General features: G+C 43.0%; 1 protein-coding gene across 7 annotated transcripts in view; it reads left to right on the forward strand.

Annotated features, from left to right (window-relative positions):
* MAD1L1 (mitotic arrest deficient 1 like 1) overlaps nucleotides 1-21,129 on the forward strand; it is a 347,152-nt gene that overhangs the window by 205,163 nt on the left and 120,860 nt on the right. For all 7 annotated transcript variants that reach the window (XR_014958379.1, XR_014958378.1, XM_021539694.3 and 4 more), the window contains exon 16: nucleotides 20,528-20,735. Coding sequence is in view for 5 of the 7 variants with exons in the window: in XM_021539694.3 (XP_021395369.2) it covers nucleotides 20,528-20,735 (208 nt within the window). In the remaining 2 variants the exon portion in view is untranslated. The remainder of the gene's footprint in view (nucleotides 1-20,527; nucleotides 20,736-21,129) is intronic.

Raw genomic sequence — 21,129 nt, forward strand, 5'->3', positions numbered from 1 at the left:
TGCTCTGCTACAATTACTAAGGCAGTCTCACTCCAGCTGGGTGATACAGAGATGCTGGTTCCTGCTGGCCCATCGTAGCCAACACTGGTACACTCTGCCAGAGGACCAGTTCTAGCAGAGGTTAGCACTGGGGCAACTGGGAGGGCTCCACAGCCAGTCTGATTCAGTGCACAGCATGTGAGGGGACAGAAGCACAGCAGCATCTGCCTCTTTCCCATCCTTTTGTTTCCAAGTACGAAGTATGTCCTGGAAAGCCAAGGGAATGATGGAGAGAGATAATAACACACCCTTTGGTGTATTCTTTGGAAACACTCAAATGGCCAAGAGGTGGTCCAAGCCTTACAGCCTGCATCATTGAAAACCACTGAACAACAGCAAAATGGAGAAAAAAAATAAAGAAGGATGATCATCAGGGAAATTGCTATAATGGTAAGATAATTAGAACGCAGAATGATTACCATTAGTCAGTCTGCTGCATTGGCAAGGACTTTGCAAGTTGACATAATGGGCCTCTTCCATATCAAACATGCAGGTTTTCAGCATTCAGTTTAACACTTTCATATGACTTTTAATAGAGTTCACAGCTGAAACAAGCATTTGGGTGCTCATGTAATGTTGCACAGTACCGTTCTTCTGCTACTAGAAGACTACTAGAAGGACCTTCTTTTTTTCCCTTTTGTGCCTACTGAAGGATAAAAGCCACTCTCACCGTGGAATTCTTCTACATTGTTTTGAATGACAGCGAGACATGAATTCCTGGGCATTTTCTTCCTGTTGTGCCTGAGGGAAATTAACTTCCCTAGAAAAAAAAATTCTGAAATTTCAGAACATGGTTTTCTTCTTTTCAAGGAGAAAATACAGGGACTCAGGATATCATATACTGATATTAAAAACAAATACTTTTAAAAAATCTACTTTATAGTAGCATCAGAAGACCCTCTCTGTTTATCATCTTTAATATTTGCAGATCTCTCCTGCCAGTCCTTGTGTGTGGGCCCTTGGATTTGCCACAACTAAAATGGTACAGGAAATGAGATTTAGCACCACGTTTAATAGCTGGTTTTGTCACCTGAATGAGTTTGGAGCAAAACTTGGAATGCAGAATGACCTCAGTGGTCCCCATCTCTAGTGATGATTGCTGACCAGTAAGCATTTGTTCTCCTTGGGTTACTACCAACCCTACTGGCTCATGTATGGACCAGGGCACTGGATGTTTTGTCTCCCTCTATTTTCCCAGGATCTGCTTGCTGTGCTTAGACATGGGCTGTGTCTGTGTTTGTGCTGGGGCACTTCTGGACACCACAAGCTTTCCCCCACCTCTGCACATGCTGAGATCAGGCACATCCTTCATTGCAGCTGATAAAATCTGCTGGTGTGCTGTGGCAGAAAACCCCCTGATCTCAGCAGTGCTTTTTTTCCCCCCTTGTACCCCTTTGTTATGAAAATGAAACATCTTTTTTTCTGCAAGATGTTGGAGATCACAGTGCCCAAGCCCCCTCTCTGCTCGGTGTGCAGGCCCACGGAAAGGAATTGCAGTCACGCAGCTGTGCAGTGAATATGGAGAGGCTGTTTGGGGTGGTTGGTATTTTGTGGATTATTTTCTCGCTCCTTCTGACCCTACCTCAAATGAAATTCCTGCACTTCATCCTTCCTCTGGGCTGGGCAATCAGCAGCTACGATCGAGGGCTGTAAGGAGGCAGTGGTCAGGCATACAAAGCAGTTGTATTAGGACTGAGCAGCCAGGACTAATGGGGAGCAAGGCCGGGAGCAGAGACAGAAATATGGCAGAATAAGATTCATTAGGGATCAGATTCAATAACTGTAAAATGATGAGAAGTTTATGATCAAAGGCTTACTTCGAGCATTTTAATGACATAGTCATTTAATCCGTTTAAAGCAGATAGATAAGGAGTTAAGTGAAATCTACAGCAGCTGCCTTTCTGAGCTGTTTATGAACCTGTTCCAGGCTACAGATCACTGTGAAAGGCACAGGATGGATGCTTGCTGTAGTAATTGAATAGTATATAATGGGCTACCAGCCTTTATGGGCTGATTTACATATGAGGTTGGTAAAACTTAATGCAAACACTTGTGGTTTGTGTTATTAGTGTGCGTGGTTCCTCAGTTATTTTTAATGTGCATGCTACTAGCAAGAGTACTAGCAAGAATGAAGGAAAGAGCAGAGTTATTTAAAAACCTTTCTGTGCCAGGATATTTAATTCCCAGTGGGTATATCTCCTCTGGAAGTAACATCAGTATAGGCTGTTATGGTGACAAGATTCAGATGGGCTCTGACACTCCAACCACCAGGTCATCAACCATAGGAATTATGCATCTGAAAAAACCCAGGAGGGTCAAGGGGACACACCAATTCTTTCCCATCTTTTCCTTCACTGTTGCACTTTTGCCACCCTCTGTATCTCTCTCGGGGACCCTCCTTGGTTAGTTAACTTCCTTCCCAGCTTTTCTTGACAGACACTTGACTCTGATGGGACAGTTGGTGGCATTTTGCTGCCTGTGCCCATAGAGTACAGCTCAACTCAGTCCCTCATTCTCACAAGCTTTTAGCCTCCTGGACACCATGAATTACAGCTGCAGAGCTGCATATGCCTGTGGACTGCACCTTTTTCTATTTCTCAGGTATTCACTCTCCCTTTTTAAACTCTCTGAATGCACACATGGGTTTCTACAGCTCCTACATCCCACCTGCCCCTTCCCCTCCTTCAATTAAACCCTTGGTCCCTTGCACACACTGCTGTGGAGAAGCAAGCAGAGGGGGCTCTTTCTCTACTCACAGCTCAAGGCTTGTTGAGCTGCTGGAAGCAAAGTAGTTGCTGCTGCTGCTGCATTGTTTAAGGCCACGTTACAGCCCTGGCTGACACGGGATCAGAGCTGCTATCGAGCTGGTGGGGAGCAGGGAGAATTTCCCAGGGCTCTAGGCCATCTTGTTTTCTACTTATACAGAAAGTTGCTGTCCCGCAGTGGTATTGATTAGTTTTAAAATAGGGAGGTGATAAATGGAGATTTCAGGTGGTTCTGGTCAATGTGACTGCAAGGGATGGAGCCATTTAAATTGAGTCTGGAATATCTTACCTTACCTCATGCTGATCTTCCTAGGAGGGATCTGCTTATGGCTAAGAGGAACAGTGTGGTCCCATGGAGGGGCCTTCTCAGCTCTCTTCACTTGTGCTTTGCACAGGAGCCACCCTCATCCTCTTCCTCCAGCTCCTCTCCCCCACACCAACTCCCTTTTTCCTGCAGTGTTTGGGATGCCTGTCACAGCTGCTCAAAGGCTGCTGCATGTCTGAGAGACCAGCCAAGGCTGAAGGTTACAAATCCCTTGCAGCATCCCCTGGCAGCCAGGTTATAGATCAGGGTTTAAGCAACCTTGGGTCTGCTGTCAATCTACATGTTCCCATTTCCTGAAAGAGAATTGGAAAATATTTGTCTGGTTTGAAAAGAAGTAAAATTTGTCTTTTGAAATGCTGGTACTAGCAGACAAATCTCTCATTACTCCAGTCCCCTGTTGCTCCCCTGTGTCCCTGTGCTTTTCCAGCTACCATTCCTTCTCGAGAGCTTAGAGACTGAGCACTTGAGAGTTTACTTGTAGAAAGTAATATGCAAAAAACTGGATTTTAATTCATCTTCTGCCTTCAAGTACCTTGTTCTTTGATGGTGCTCGTTGCCCTCTATTTACACATGACTGTTTCAGTGGCAATAATGCTTTGGACTAGCAGCAGCTGCCCAGATGAGAACTGGCAGTGCAGCACAGTGACTTACCCACAAAAAGAGTAGTTCTCCACCCCCAACCCTGTGTCTGGAACACTGGAACAAGTTTTTAATCTCTTGAATGCAAAGGTTGTCTGGTCTCTGTGGTGGCATAAATCCCATCCCTGACAAAAGCCCAAATTAGCAATAAGGTTGTTGCAAGTGAAAAACTCAGACTCTCTTCTTCAGTTATTTATAAATATTTGGTCAATTAAGCTTATGTCTGAAAAAGTAAAACCTTCACATAAATGATCATGATGGGGAGAGGCAGGAGAGAAAGCTCAGCAGCAGCAAGAGGAAGATGGTGCCAAAAGCAGAGCTGGGGATGGGGCTGGGTTATTGGCAGAGCACAGGGCTGGCAGGCAGGAGGTGATGCCACTTCCAGCTCTGTTGTGGGTGTGACTGAGTCCAAGTGGCTTCTGTGGAATCTGTGGATAACATCCCTGAAATGTGGTCACTCTTGCTGTGAAGGAGATGCTTAGGCCCTTGGACACAGCAGTGCCTGTTGGCACAGTGTGGTTTGGAGATCACAGAGGGAGGGAGACAATTCTGAAAGAGAAAGGTTTTGCAATAACACATTTCCTTTGAGCATCTATTCCACCTGTACAAATCTAGCAGGTTCAGTCCATTGTCAGATTCTGGCACAGTTAAGTTTGCCTGGAGCAGCTCTGGACTTCTTTGGGCACAGCTGGCTGATCTTCACAGAGGTTACATGGGCTGCCCAGCCTGGTAACCCAAAATTTGTTGACTATCTCACCTGGCAGAGCAGCACTCCTTGTTCTTTGCCAGGTAGTATTCAATTTTTTTTTCCATAGGAGGCTATCTCAGTTAACAGTTTTTGAGAGAGGCAAACACATTTGTGTGTGGTTTAACTTAATATACAGGCTGCAGAGCTGAAGTGAAGGCACTGATCAGTTCTTACAGTTGAGATAACATTCAGAAAACAAATTAGAGTTTGTGGTTGGTACGGATCCAGGCAGAATTCATAAAATTGAATAGCATTTTCAAGTTGAATGTGGACAAGCTTATTATGGATGCAGAGAAACTAGGCATGTATTGAGGAACTAGAGATACTTGTGGTTTTTTTGGTTTTTTTTTTTTTTTTTTTTTTTCTTAGTATAGAGAGGCAACCATGTTATGGTCTCCTGTAGGGCATTTGTAATGTGGGTTAGAATTGCAAGTGGCAAGGAGGTACTTAGGGGGAACAAAGCCTGGGAGTAGTGGGCTGGGTTTTACCTGTTGCAGAAGACCAGTGTGAAGCTGGCTGGTGAACCTGGCTTTCCCAGTGTGGCAGCTCACGATGTTCCAGGTCTTTCCTGAGGGCAGAACCATAAATTTTTATCTGTCTGAAACTGTGCTTGAGGCACATGAAGAGCCACAGTCATGTTGTTGTTTCTATGACTCATGCATGCTGGAGCAGAAATAATATGGGATTACAGGGGGAAAACTGTGCTTTTTCAAGGTGTTGGCTTTTCTGCTGCCTTTCCACTCTGCAATCCTTCAGGTGCCCCCACAAAAGTGCTCAAGACTTGATGTCAGGTGCTGCCTTCTCAGGGCAGCTGTGGGAGGTGGGTGGGAGACTGGCAGCAGGATGTTGGGCAGAAATGTGAGAGATTTGTTAAAGCTTCTTTAGTGAGGGTCAACATGTGTGCAGAATGGTTATTTTACAAAGAATGTGTACACATAGTTAGGGGTGTTGTAGATAGAGGTGTGTTTGTATTTTGTGACTTGTAGAGCTTTCACATCTTAGTCCTTCTTTGTTTCTCTCTTCATCATCTTCCAGAAAAGTAGTTCTAAAATTGGCTTTACTCCCTTTAAATCAGGATGGATACTCCCTTATGTAAAGCCTAGAGATCAAAAAAGATGGCAGGTGACAAATCTGTTTCCATTCTCTGATTTTTTGCACTCTTAAACACCAAATAACCCTTGTAATTTTCCAATGAGCTGGATTAGATCTGTATGGATCAGCATCTGCATGTTCAAGTTGTCGTTACGACTGTGAGAAAGACATTTCCTTCAGGGAAAAAAGCACAATCTCAATGGTTGGGTCTTAAGTGTCATTCTGATTTTCCATCACCTGAGGATTTCTGATTTCCATCACCTGGCAGCAGCCCTGCCACACTGGAATATTGAAATGAACATAGATTTGAAAGTATTTTTATATTTAGAGGCATTGATTCTAATATAATTTCTTGACAAATTAAAACTCTCCTTGAAAAAGATTAAACTGTCAGTGATAGCATCTAAGTTCTTGTTATATCTAAGAGGAATAAACGCTGAAGTTACAGAATTGTCTGGAGGCTTAAAAAGTAAGAGGGGGAATTAATGATATGAGAGAGAATGGATAAAAGTATTGGATAACACTTTTTTTTGAACTGGGGGAAGTGGAATGAGTTGAATTAAGAGGTTTATGGCCAAAAAGAATACCCATTAGTCTGATATAACACAAAAATACAGTTTTGAGAGAAATCTGCCCAGTGACTCGTGGCTGCTCCTTAGACTCTTTTTAATAAGATATCAAATATTGATTTAAAGACACTAAGTAATAGACAATGTATTGGTTTCCCTGGTTAGCCATCCCTATTAAAAATATATATTATTTCCATTTCATTGGCTTCACCATGAAGTGAAGCTATTGGGTTCTTGCTACGCTTTTGTTTGCTACATTAAAGAACCATTTAGTGTCAGATTTCCACCAAAAACCCAGATCAAATTGCTTCTGCCTTCTCCATAGCAAATGAAATAGTTTGATTTCCATTAATTTCTCAGTGGAAGATGTGTTTTTTCAGACCATGAATCATTCATGGAAATCTTCTCACCACTTTCCTTAATTTTCAGCAACACTCTCACGCCTGCACACCTCACCTGGGTGTGTTATCACTGTAGGGGTCTCATCAGTGCTGCCTTCAGGGACAGTGTTGTTTCTTTAGTCCTTCCTGCTCAATGATACATAAAGATTCTGGCTGTTCCTTGGTTTTTTTTCTCCCCACAGCATTAAATTAGAGGTAACCTTTAGTTATTAACTGTGGCCTCCTCACAGACACTGTCTCCCAGAAAGTACCTGCTGTGTTTTGTACCTGAGACTGTTCTGCTCTCTGGGATCTCTCACGGAGCATTTGAATTCATAGGGAATGATTGTGCCTGGCACAATCAGATTTCTAAGCTATCTTTGTGGGCTTTATTGTTTGCTACAATTCTGCCTTTGTGTTATCTGCATATTTTAGTAAGGTTTTATTATTTTCTTAGGTATCTTTGAGAATGTGTGCTGCATATGATCAGCTAAAGAAGCTATTTTTATTGGGAAAGTAACAGGGAAATGTCACTATTAGTTCATCAGCTTTTGGGCCATTTAAAAACTGCCATAGTCTGATTTTGCATCATGCTGGTTTTAAAAGAAAATGCGATTTTGATACCGAGGCAAATATATTACAGAATTCCTATTCTGTTGTGTCAACACAGTTATCTTAGTTAACTAGACTTGAAATCTCTTCAAGTCTGTTTGACAAGACCTGTTTTCCATGAAATTGTGTTACTTGCTTTTTCTGATCTTTTCTTCTAATGGAATTGTGTATCAGCCCAGTCTTGTGAGTTAAAGAGATTCAGTTTGCTGCATTCTGGAAGCTTCATGAAAAGCGAACAAGGCAGCAGATAACTCGATCTGTATGAGGCGAGCTGGTTAATCTCATTTTTCAGTCTTCACAGTCTATTCACCAGCCAGTGCTGTCTCATTCTGACTGCAGTAAAACGTGCAGATCAATACTGCCAATGGGTGATTAGCAATTTGCAAACTCCAGTAAGTGAATACGTCCGAGTCAAGGTTTGAAGTTGGAGAAGAAAGTGGAGGAGGAGTGATTGAGTGGGCTGAAATAATGAAAACAGATATTTCCTCTCAAGTGAAATGTAAGCGTTGTTGAGCTCTGTTAAGCAAGACGATGGCAGAGATTTGTACTCCTTTCACAGTGATTACAGAAAATAATATTTTCTTCTGAAATCACTAGCATCAAATGTGCTTTTCCCTTATCACCCCTTTTGATCTTTTTTTCTTCTGCTGTTGACCCGCTGGAGGATAAAAATGTCTAAATGTATGCAACTGAGATTTTTATCGTTGTTCTTGAGGCCACTTTTTGCTGGTTCAGTCACATGAATTCCAAGGTGCTTGTCTACTTCTCTGTTTCAGGCAAAAAATCCCTGCTTTCTGTAAGTATATTCCATACCAAAGACAATTTTGGGGTTCTGCTCATAAAAATAATAAATACCTTTAGCTCCCTTGGAGACCCTGTACCACCAAAGAGTGCAGCTGAAGTAGCAGTAATTTTAAGGTATTAAAAACAAAACAGCAACTGAAATATAGAAAAGTATCAGGTAGTTTCTACAAGGAATGAAAATTGCTTTTTTGCTAGCAAATGTTGTCTGACCCCTGAAATTCAGGGTGTCTATGTGCTTAAAGATGCCATCTGAAAATCTGTGGTTAGAGAAGAACAGGAAGGCTCTCTTTCAGGTTTGCTCAAATGAAGTTGAAAAGATTCCTTCTCATCTGCAGCCCGGCTGTTTCCACTTTATGCATGTGTTGTCTAATTAAAACTTAATGGGAAAGAAGTAACTACCACAGTGCAGGAGCATGTTGTGGTAGCTGTAGTGTAAGGCTGAGCTGTCCTTTCCTCCCTGAATTGTTACATGAAGGATGGAGATCTGGCTTCTCACTGAGAAACACCAGAAAAGTAGAATTTCCCCTCATCCACCATTTTCTTTCATAAAAATGCTGTGATGTATGTCAGCAGTGAGGAAAGTGATGATAAAAATCAAAGTCTGAGTTTTATACAGCAGGAAGTATTGTGTTTTGAAGGAGGTTTTGTAGGGTCTTAACAGTTTAGAGATTGACCTGGCTGTCATAATTCTGGAAAAACCTGGCAGTGAAATTTAAAATCATTGCCCCTTTGCATCTCTGTGCAAACTGTGCTGGTTGCTCTCCAGTCCATTAGCACAGTGACGTAAAACTGGTGAAATAAAATCAAACTGGAGGCAGGTCAGTTGTATTTCAGACCATTAAGTCATTCACTGAGGAATGGACAGTTGTGTCTACTAAATATATTTCAAGGTAGATTCAAATTGGGTTTGGCTCAACTTCACAGCAGTCTAATCCTGAATAAGGAAAATGTGTTGTTGGGGTTGAAGTGATGTAAGTCAGGTTTAGCATGTTTGACAGAGACATTTTGCTAATGGGTTGGTGATCCCAGTGTGACTTTATAAAGCATTTTCCCATATCTTTTGTTCAAATTGCATTTACTTGAAAAGACATGAATAGTAATTGAAGCTTTGCAGGCGACCAAGAAGTATATTTACTTATATTTACGACCAAGGGATATTTAGGCAGGTGGTTGTGCTGATGGAAATCCCCATGTGAACAGTCTCACCCAGCCTCACGTGGGGTATGAAATGTTGGGGGGGGATGTAGTTTATGTCACCTGCAGAGATGCAGCTGAAATCTTGAAACCTGTTCTCTTGCCAGAAATAAATTTCTTCTGTTTCTCTTTGTCATAGGAATAGAAGAGTTTAAACTGAAATTTTGCTCCATTGCCAAGGCTCAGGTGAATTCCTTGTGCCATCTGTGGCTGGCTGCTCCTTCTCTCCCCTCTGCTTTGTCTTACCCTATGGTGTTACAGCTTGAAATTCCCCCTTCACAGCTCTGGAATTTACTCCTGTGACTTTCTGGGTCTTGTCAGTTCAATGGGCAAAGCACAACCAAGTTACCAGCTCTTGCTTTCTCAGGCCATACGTAACTAGTGAGGGTATTGATTTAGTTTTGATGTGATGTAGTTTATAAATATGCATGAGGATTTAGGGTTATTTAACTGTGCTTGTTAATTCTCCTTGCATTGCTGACTCTTCTAGTTGAGGGTTTCTTTGTATGCACAGCAACCACTTCCATGACAGCCCTGTTCTCACTGCCTGGGACATCTCTAATGTTTGTTAATCCCTGGTCTGTAGAAACTTTTAATATTCAAGGAATGAAAGGAGACAAAGTGATGCCCTTTTGCATATGGACCAAGGGAGCAGAGTCCAGCTCTCCAAGGAGTTGGGTGAGGCAGCCTGGGGCAAAAAGGTAATCATCACAAGGTGGGGAGCAGGAAGGAGATGGAGGAGAGCTTTTTCATGCTCCTAGAGGAGGGGAAAAGAGCTCTTTACATCAGGGATCTTACAACTTGCTTAAATTTAAAAAAGAATTAACCTGATCAAATGGTGAAAAGGGAGGGAAAACCAAACATTTGTCTATTTGCCCTGAGGAGATAGAAGAGAATGTACCATCTGAATCGATATTTGGATGTTTTAGACACTCAGGCCTCTTACTTGAGAAAGAGCAGAGCAAACAGAAGAGGGTTCTGTCTGCTCAACACAACTAAGGAAGCCTGCAGGGACTCCTCATGGTGAATAATGTAGGTGACTGCATGGATAAAAGGATGGTATGTACACAGACACATGTTTTTCTGAGGTGTTGGAAGCTTTCTCACTTTTCCATCTTTGCAGTTCTCCATTACTAGAGGAATTTCTACCTGGTTGGACTTTGAGGTGATATGGGGGAAGATGAGCTTTCCCCAGGGGCAAGACAACCACCACATCAGTGTGAAGTGACAGCGACAAAATGAATAAAATTCGGCAGTTCTGCTGTAGCTGCTCTTCCCCTCGGTGTGTTGCAGGGACAGGTTTTGTTTTCTTGCCTTTCCCCATCTGCTTGGCCACAGCAGAAGGTGTGTGGGAGGCAATAACCCCTCGCAGGGAGAGGCTGCACTGGAGCTTGTTTAACCTCCAACACATTTGCTGTAAATCCCACTCTGACACTGCCCAGCTGCTCAAGGAGACTGTCAGAAATGAGTCCTCCAAAGCACTTGTGTCTGTCACGGTTTCTGTGTGATGGGAAAAGGAACTTGACTTGTTCTTTGAGTGGAAATGCTTCCAGCTGGAGGCAGGAATCTGGTCATGGTGGTGGGTGAGCTCAGGGGGGCAGCCAGGGCTGAGGGTGCTCCTTCATTCACTCAGACGCAGTGGGTTTGCTTTGTACCCTGCCAGGTTGGAATTAGACATGCAAGGACATATTATAGTACTTTTATATGCATTAAATTACAGGATCAAAATGTCCTGGTGCACTTAAAGCCTTTAGGAGATTCAGCATTGCTGTTGTGGTTGACCTCGGCATCCAGCCTCTGCCACGTGTTTGCTGTACAAGCACAATGTGATTGACAGCTACTGACTACTTGTCACTTGTTTTTCCAGGCTTTTATATGCTCAGATGAACTTTGATGCTTCCATGAAGGCTTTTACATAATTTTTAATTATGCATCTTTCTTTTTATACCAGATAATATCTAAAAAAATACCCGTAGAGGTTTTGCTTTTTGCTAATGAGATCCATTAACTGGAAAATCCTATTACATTACAGTTTCACTTTGCTTTATAAAGTCTTGAAAGCAGGACCTCTGCTGTCATACTTTATTCTGACTTTTCCCTTCCTGTCTGGACACTGAGGGTCCTGGTCCAGCACAGCCAATTTATGTTGCTTTTCTCCTCTGGGATCTCTCTCTGAAGTCCCATCTGAATTAATTCTAAAGTAGAGCTCTACCAAGAAACATGGAATTATGGAGGCATTAAAGCAAGACTTATAGAGCATTGTCAGGAAGGAAAGCTTTGAGTGGCTGAATATCTGGACTGGAGTGAATATTACAAAAAAAACCTCACTTCAAATATCTCCTGTCTTTCTGGTCTACTGGACAGTAACTGTATGTGCATGTTGCAGAATAAAAAAGACAGCAGCAAAGAAATAGTTAAACTTTTTGGGAAACTGTGTGTACTCTTGAAAACCTAGGTTTGGTCTGACACCTCTCAACAATAGTCTCAACCAAAGGTACTTCATTTGTATGGGAAAGTTGATAGAATGTTTTTTTTTGAAATTCAGATCTGTGAGAGCCAGCATTTCTCACCATATAAAGTTAAGACTTATCTCTGAAGAGGAATTTTTATAACTCACACTATAAGCTCTTTGGGGCTGTTTTCAGAACCTGTGTGCTTTTTATTTTCAGTGTCTTTATCAGAGGTTTTTGAACCAGCACAGGTCTCCTTTGCACGCTACTAGACTGTAAATAATAGCAACTTTTTCTGGACTTTGTTCTCGGGAAAGACAGAAATCCTTGACTTGGAAAAGCTAGTGTAGAAACCCTGGAATTCAAGTCTCTAGGTGGTAACAAACTATCCTAGAGCAGACTATGATTTTCTTCCATTTCAATAAAAGGAAGAACAGCAATTGAAAAGGACAGTGAACATTTGGATGCATTTTTTCTTTTAGATTATCCCAGCTTCATGCCATTCCATGTCTCTCTGTCCTGACTCTTAACCTTCTTGTCACGTTTGTTTGCATCCCAGACCTCATCTGAATGCCTCACTCAATGCAAATTACAGTCTTGCATCCTCCAGGGAAGAACACATTTGAAAGAGAGATAGAAAACAGATCTCCTTTTAAAACTGTACCTGAAGGGCTTCCACACCACTGCTAAGCCATTTTATTTTATTACTCCCATTGTAGCAGTGTCGAAAATGTGTTACATGTTGTACTCAAAGATATGGTGTGGTGTTAGAACAGGGTGATTAGAGCTTTTTTGTCTGTGATACAGCCTAACTGCAACCACCTCCCTGTCTCATTGCTAATTTGCTGTAGATGCTGCGGTGAAAGAGGCCATCGGGAGGAATATCAATGAGTGTGGATAGTGTGGAAGATCTGCTCAGGAAGGAAGAGAAAAACCCTGTAGAAGCCTTTGTGGGAGGAGCAGCTGTTCCAGGTGGCATTGCTAATGGAGTGGGGAAGGTGATGTGGGATTACTCATTGCTCCTGAGAGCAAGGATGTGGAATCTTGTGCTGGTGGAGGAGTTACTGGGGTGAAGAGGCATAACTCAGGCTAACACAGAGTGCCTTCACTGTCCTGGAAATGCCTGACGTGGGTGTTCAGGAGGCCAGAGGTGAAAGGTTGCCTGAATCAAGGTGTATGGACAAGAGGTAGCATCACTTGGGCAAGGAGAAAGATCTTCCTGTTTTGTGGAAGAAGTAGCAGGTGTTGCACTAAGAACTGGCTAAGATAACGATGGAAAGGTTGCCCAAGTGAATTTCTGCTGCCAGGTTTCAGTGCTGTGTGTGTGCAGATGTGCACAAAAAAAAAAAAAACCAACATGGAGAGAGAAAAAGGGTAGGGGAGCGCCATGAGACCTTGTGGGAACAAATGAGCCTTTTCCCAACATCCAGCACCTTCTGTTTTTCATTTCTTTCCCCCACAACTGTTTCTGATATCAAGCATGCACATGCTGGCAAAGCTACAAGGAGCAGGTGGTGGTTGTTGCTTATTTGTTAGTTAGCTTTGTCTCATCTTTGCAATCCATTTTTGTTAATACAGCTCCTGTTCCACAGGCTTTAAAGATCCCTTGGTGTGGTTATCTTGTGTGACAGAGGGAGCTGGGGCTGGTGAGCGTGCTGTGCTTTGTGCACTGGGTTCAGAGGGAATTCTTTGGGATGCAGTTTACTTTGGGTATTACTCTAATCACTTTAACAAGCCTGAGCAAAGAAACAAAAAGAACAAAACCAAGAAACAGAATTTCCATTAAAATGGCATTTCCTGAGGTAGGATTAAGCTTTCTGAGGCTGCCTTGTACTGGGTACAGAAATGCCTCCAATAGCCTTTTGTATGAGAGAGTTGAGTAACCAATTTTTTGTTTTTTAAGCTGTTAAAGTTAAAATTTAGGAAGATCAGCAGAAGCTGCTCACCTGAATAGCCAAACAGACTAGTTAATAAGCTACTACAGCAGGAGCTGTAGTTGTCGGGGACCTTGCATGTGCCTTTCAGGTGATAAATTCCAATTTTGCCTTCCCACTGTTGTTTTCTTCTCCATCTTTGAGTGAAATTTCTGATGGGTATTGATGCAGGACTAACAGCAGACAATTCTTGACATAAATGCTGAGCCATTAACTGTAAGCTGAAGATAAACACATTCAAAGACGACTTCTAATGGTATGTGACTTGTCTGCTTTCATAATTCAGTGGAAGCAACGGGGTGTTCATTAGTTGTGTGCAAAGCCTGTGTGGCTGTGTTTACCCACAAATACCACATGTTTGCAGTGAAGCCAGACAGTCATTCCAGAAACCTCAAGCCTTGGGAAAGGCATACTTGAGCTGTGTAAAGGATCCATAGTCAGGAGGAGGCACTGAATGCCAAGAATAAACCTGTAGGTTCCCAAAAGCATCAGAAACCTGGATTTTGCAAGAATTCCGTAGCTGGAGCCCAACACAGCGAAAGACCAGCCAGAAACCTTGAGTAACATTTTGTCACATTTTGTCCTGTCTTTGGGGGATTCAAGATGTGCCACCTCTGTTTTTGTCCAGGATTTACCAGAGTGTACCCCCAGGCTGTGCCAGCAGTGAAGTGCCATCCTCTGCTCAAGAGTTCAAAAGTTCAGTTTTGGACATTGACTACCTGCATGTACCCCATTACCTGCTGTGTGTTGGTGTTTACAATTTAAGTTACTCTTTTGCCTACAAGAGGTAGTAAATGGAAGCAAGAGCATTCCCTGGCTAGTTGGATGCTTTTCAAACACATTTCTTCCACCACCCCCCCAGCTGCTGCTTTATATCTGTACATAAGAAACTTCCCCATCTGTCTCCTACAACTAGATCCAGTCTTTATTTCAACAATTCTTCCAAGGTAACTACTGACCCATTTAAAGCTGATATAATCTACTAAGCTCCTTAAATAATTTCTATTTAAGTTCTCCAGTACTGAATAACCCATCCCAGCCCAGAAACCTTGGAGATTTCTCTCTGAAGAAGTCAGCATGGGAAGAAATTCTGTAGCTCAGGAGGCAGCAGTGTTTGGGTGGCTCGAGAGTTGCATGAGGAGGAAATGGTCCTTTCCTTGAAGAGCTTCCAATCACCAGCCTTTTCTCAGCAGGGCCAAGCACAAGCTGTTGTATTGCCAGCCAGCAGTGATTAAGCTCAGCTGTCCATATGCTCCACCAGAATTTATTGTGCTGCTCAGAAATCACAATCTTTTAAGGCTGATAGATACCAAGACTGAAAAAATGAGGTACTTAAGTGCGTGTCAGCCCCATCTATGGATTTTGATTATTTTGCTTGCCAAAGCATTAAACAGAAGGAGCTTGTGAGGATGTGAAGCCAGCTGAAAATCCTTCACAGTGCCTGCTGACATTGTATCCTGACAGTCGGTGCCTTTTTTTGGGATGTATGGACTTCTTTAATTTCATTAGTGATGTTAGATAAACATATTCACACCAATGGAAACTATTCCCTTTGCTAGCAGCTCTGCCTTCTGATCAGAAATACCTGCAGCAGATGAACAGAACCTTAAATGGAGTTGTTAAGCACTGAATGTTTCATCAAATGTAAAGTGGTCCACATGGTTTTAAGCACTTTATTCTTACCTGTGTGCCTGTGAAAGTGAGCAGAGTAGAGAGAAAAGCTTTTACAGCTCCCAGAGAAAGACATCGCTGAATTGGGACTGTGCAGTTTTCAAACAACCAGGAGGAGAAATGCCAAAATAAGTTCATCCCTTTTCAAGGTGCTGTCACTGGCAGCTTTCATTGTTCTTCTAAACAACTCCTCTTCTAAAGGAAAAGTTTCTGTTTTTCAGAGATTAAAGCAGTCCTGTCTTCATTCATTGCTTTGGCACTTGACTGATTCTTCCCTAATGGGCAGATTACTTAGGAAGTTTTTGAGCTGTAATTTCAACACGTAGACCAACATGCTGACTCTTTGGTGATAACATAGTTTTAAAAAATGACACATAGCATCAGCACAATTATCTCCCTGGGGTGGTTTTTTTTCAAGTTGGAAGATGGAAGTGAGAGGGGAGGCAGCAGCATCTGACTGGAGCTTGTACCTCAGTTCTAGATGACAAATTGGCCCTGTTGCAAATTCTTTTTTCATAAGTCTTTTGTTAGAAAGTTTACTGATAGCCAGAGTCTTACTAAATAATTCTGCCAGAGTGTGCCTGGAACATGCTGCATTAAACCAATATTTGTGTGTGGCATCTGCAGTGTTTGTCTCACACAGTGACTCTGCAGATGGGACAGCAGCAATGGGGTGGTTCATGAGAGAGTTTCCCTTGTGGAAACCCTGGGGCATATGTCTGTAAGGCTGAGGATAATGGATCAAAACAACATTATTTCACAAATTGTGGAGTGTATTAACATGTGAAATCAACAAATAATCTCTCTAAAATGTCCAGTGCCCTTCTGAGAGCCAAAAAACCACAAAGGTTTTGGTGCCTTAAGCACCAAATCAGCTAGTTAACTTCTTGCTTTCCAGGAATGAGTAATTCACTTTAAGTGCCAGCTAGGTTTGGTTACAATCAATCAAGATATTTATTGCTTCCTCCTAAATTGAAGCTCTGTGTACATTTTTCTGACAAATCTGAATTACTTGTTCAGTGTTATTCCTGAAAAGAAGAATCAATGAATGCCAGCAGTTCTCTCTCGTCCAAGTCATTTACTCTTCAGAATCTCTACAATTTCTGTTTTTTAAGGTAAAATTTCTGGTATTTTAATGTTTTTAAGGTATTGGAAAATGGATAAAGAGGGGATGCTGCTGAGAAACTGGCAGTAATGTATAATCTTTGCTCTCTGAGACATTGGCCATGATGTGCTGATGAGCAAAACAAGCTACCAAGCTCCTGCTGAATGAGCCAGGGATGGGATGGCTTTTCCAACAGAGCTCTGTGGGTCACACATTGATTGCATTGCCCAAATGTCCCACATTTCCAGCTAAAGGCACCATGAGCTTAAGTGGATTTGGTCAAACCTCACATTCAGGCCAAGTTTCCAAACCTGCAGCACGATTTTCACGCTTCTTGGGGAAACCAGGGATACATTACTGTTTGTTACAAGATGCTTTTTAACTCTGCTAAGCAAAACCTCCTTGCATGTGTTGGTTCAGCACAGAAGCAGCATCTGGAGCTGTGCCTGGGCAGCTGTTTGGGGAGTCCCAGCTCCTGTTGAAGGAACGTGGCTGTCTCTTCTGTGCCTGCCTTTCAAATGCCACTGTTTGGTCTTCCTCTTCAGTCACCCAAGATTAGAAATTATTTTCTAAATGGGAAAATCTGTTTTAGGTCTTCTCTCACAGTGCCTGAAACAATTCTTCGGGCTTCTGCTGCACAACTGAAAGGGCAAAATTATGATTAGTAAGACTTATTTATTGTAGGTGGAAGTGCAGTTGACAGAGAAAAACAGCAATTTACATTTTCCAGAACGAAAGGGATTCCAGGAGGATGTTGTTTGCTTTCTTCAATCCCTGGTTTCCTACCAGTATTAGGGTTTCATGCCCATCAAATGCTAGTGAGATTTTAATTCTGCTTTGCTGTCTCTCATATTTAGCAGTTTCCAGCCATGGGTCTTCATAGAGCCAACCCTAAACCCCTCATTTTCACAACCCAAAGTCACCCTCAACCTTCAGAAATTTGGGAAAAACATTCCAAATGTCTCAAGCTGTGATACTGTTTGACTTTCTATATTACCTACACATGAGACCCATTCCTTTCATCAGACACTGACTGTGTGCACTTTTTCCATGGAAAGCTTCCTGCATTTATTTGAAACTCCAGAGAGTGCCAGTAAATTTCCTGGAGCCTGCTTGGTACGACTGTGAGGTGGCAGCATGGTCTGATGGTGAGGAGGAGCAGCTCTGAAGATGTTTTCTTTTCTGCCATGCTGCTGAGGAACCTGGAACCAGAGACTACATCTTTCCATACCTGCACTCCTCTCACATACTGCTCCTTCAGGCTTTGGTGTCTGATTTTTGGGTAGTTCCATCTGGGGTTTGGACAGGACCTGGCATGCTGGGGTCCCTGTCTCACTTGGTTTCTTTTAGGCATTGCTATGATATAAACCAGCTGCACTAATATTTTGGCTGTGGGGAGAAATTTACTGGTTTGATGTGTGCTGTGTGGAAGAAAGAGAAAGCTACTGCCCCTAGCCCAAAAATGTGAGTAGCATAGCAAATATGTTAGTGATCTCCCAGAAATTTTAAATGAGATTGATTCTGCCACTGCTTTCATTGCACTGTAGGCTTTTAAAAGATTCTCTTGTCTCAGGGAAGCTTCAGACTGATCTGCTGAGGAGAGCTGGTGAACTCTGAAAATAAGGCTGAGTCCCGGTGATGAGTTTTAGAGCAAGATTTTTCAAGGAGGGCATGTTATGAAAGGAGAGGATAAACAGTCTAAAGGATGTGTGGGAGTCAAAGCACTGCAGCTTCATGGAAGGGCTTTATAGAAAGGCCAGATAGATGAGGGAAAAGAGTAAATAACCAGAAGAATACAAAGATTGGTGCAGTGTGGTTTAACAGCAGCCCTAGCAGGGAGGTAGCAGCAGTCTCCAGGTGTGCAAGGCTTTCCTCACACAGGGATCCTGCTGCTGTGTCTGCAGCAATGGTGATCCCTGCACTGCAGCTGGAATGGTGCTGGCAGCCAGGATGAGGAGCTGTGAGCTCTGCTTGACCTTGGCAAGGGAGACAGTGCCCTTCCCAGCTGGTCAGAAGCACCAGCAGCTGCCCAAGGAAAACTGGGATCCACAGCAGGCACTGGAGCATCCTCCTACCAACCAGAGTAAGCCCTGTAGCAAACTTTAGAGTTGAATCTCTTCCCTTGAAAGACAAACACAAGAGTGAAGAGTGCCCTGACCTGTCTGGAGGAGTCCTGAAGTGCAAATAGCAGGAGAAGGTAACGAGCTGAGTGTAAAAGCAGGTTTGTAAATGCCAGTCTGTGCTGGGCAAAATACATCTAATGAGCTGGTGTTGCAGCTTTCTTCCTTTTCCCTCTGTTTGACATCTCCAAGATGCTGCTTGTGTCCTTCAGGTCTTACCTGAATTTCTCTCGATCAGGGCTGGTGGTGGGATTCTTCTTTTGGCCTGAGTTGCCTGATTGGCAATTAAGGGAGATTTGTCTCAGCCTGGCTATGGAAATGAGGTCACAAAGCCCTGTTGCTGTGGGGCTGCAGGGCAGTGCTGCCCTCCCAGCTGTTCCTGAGGTCCCTGAAGTGGGGCTTGGGCAGTAGGAGAACGTGCATCACCTGCTCAGTGTGTGGCCAAGGGTTGGGAGACCACATCGTCCTGACTGTGGGGAAGGGGACCTGATGTTTCCATGCCTGACTCTTCCCAGTTCCCTGGAGTGAGCTCTTGGACCAGGGAAGAGCTCTGGGAGTTCCTCCCACCCCTTCTTGGCCTGGGAGGGACATTCACATGTGATCTCCTTTCTTGCTCTTACACTGTGGAACAGTGACTCTCTCCTAACCAGATGCACAGCTGTGGTCAAACTGGTTTCTCAGAGAAGTTATGAGGAACCCACCACACCCCTCTTCTTTTTTTTTATCTCTGGGATGAAAATCCCAGAAGAGCATCTTGGACCACAATGATAGAAGCTACTATTTTGTGAAAGCCCACAGATTTGTCCATGCTCTCCAGCACTCTTCCAGCAACCAGAGGTGCTGGAAGAGGCTCACATGTCCTGCCCTGGCATGGCCTAGTTAGGGAGCTGTTGTCCTTGAATTTGTCAAACCCATTTTTGATGCTTTTGTGTGTCTGTTTCCAGGCTCTGGAGCAGTGAGTTTCAACAGTTCACTGCCTGATGAAGAGCTTCACATTATAAGAATAGAGAGTATTTTCAATAAAAGATGTTTGGGAGTGGGATCTTCTGGGGTTTCATACCAGCAATGACCAGCAATGCAGGATGAAGTTGCTCAGTCCCTGCTCTGGTTTGCATGGAAAAAAACTCCACATAAAGTTCTATCACGTCTTTAATGGAAATGAAATGATAAAATTGGGATAATACCTACCTCATGCTGCTCTTGAGGGTTAATTAATGTTTACAAAATCACTTTAAGTCCCAAGATTTAATTGAAGGAAAAATATTACCATATGAAATAGCTTTTTATGCAGGCACTGCTATAGGGTTTCAGCTGGGCAGAGTGCCGTGGCAGCCAGCATTAGCACATGTTTTACTGCATTTATGGTTGTGAGGCTTCCTGTAGTTTATATGAAAATTGTCTCTCTGAAATCACAAATGAAACATCAGTGTTTTCCTCTCTCTTTGAAAGAATATTAATTTTCCATCTTAGGGCTTGACTGACTATTTAAGCTGCTGTAAATACAACTCTCCTTTGAGAAAAAAAATGAATGGAATATCTGTTCCCTTGCTTGGGATGAGCTGATACAACTTGCTAATGACTCCACCTTTGGATGCCATGGATGTTGCTGGCTCATATGAGTAATAAATCAGGCTGGCACTGGGTGTCCTGATGTAGTTTAAGGGTGTGTTTGGGTGTTCATTATAATCTCCTGCTATCAAGAGATTTTAAATACGACTATAAAACTTCATTTCTGGAGTTAAATCTGACTGTGGAAGTATCAGCCAGGGAATGAGTTCTGTTAAGTGGGTGTTTCAGTGGGTTTTTCTGGTTTGGTTATTTTTTGTTTGTTTGTTGTTTCTTTGCTTTGTTTCAACCCTTGTTTCAGGATTTTTTTAAAAATGGAATAGCAAGTGCAGGAGAAACAACACTGGGTTTGGCTGCCTTCAACTATTGTAATAAAACCTTGTCACTGCATAAATGTCACCTCATTTCTGCTGAAACATTTTTTTAATTTCACAGAGTGGTACAGGCTGGGTGATCTTGGAGGTTGGATTGGTTACTCAGTGTGCTTTTGTTTGGTTTTTTTTCTGCCACCCAGGGTGACTACGACCCCAGCAGGACCAAAGTGCTCCATTTCAGCATGAACCCGCTGAGTTTGGCCAAGCAGCAGCGCAAGGAGGAGCAGCAGCAGCTGCAGGAGGAGTGTGAGAGGCTGCGGGAGCTCGTGCGGGTGCTCAAAGGAGGCGGCTCCGTCTCCGGGAATCTGGAAGGAGTTGGGGCTTTTCAGTCCCCACAAGAAGTTGCAGGTAGGCTGCTGGCTTCTGGTCCTGGGCATGCATTTGTGTGTTCTGGTTCCTTGTGTTGCCAGAGAAACTGAGTGCAGAAGCAGATGGAGGCATTGCAGACAGCATGCTCGATGGAGTGGCTATGTGGAAAGTGAAAAAAGCTGGGTTGATGCAGGAGAGAGTGGATGTGTGGTGGCAATCCTGTGGCAGTGTGGTAGAGGGTGGGTGGTAAGGCTAAATAATAACAATTCATATCACTTACTCATGATGAGTGAAATATCAGTACAATGGCCTTCATAGACTGGTGCTGGCGAGAGAGTGAAAGGAAATATTTCCTTCCTTTCAGGCTGGTTTAGCCCTTGAGGTAGTACAGACAGCAGGAAATAACTTTCATAGCTGCAGGGAAGCAAGTGGT

This window comes from Lonchura striata, chromosome 14 (assembly GCF_050655825.1).
Source record: "Lonchura striata isolate lonStrDom1 chromosome 14, ASM5065582v1, whole genome shotgun sequence".
Lineage (NCBI taxonomy): Eukaryota > Metazoa > Chordata > Aves > Passeriformes > Estrildidae > Lonchura > Lonchura striata.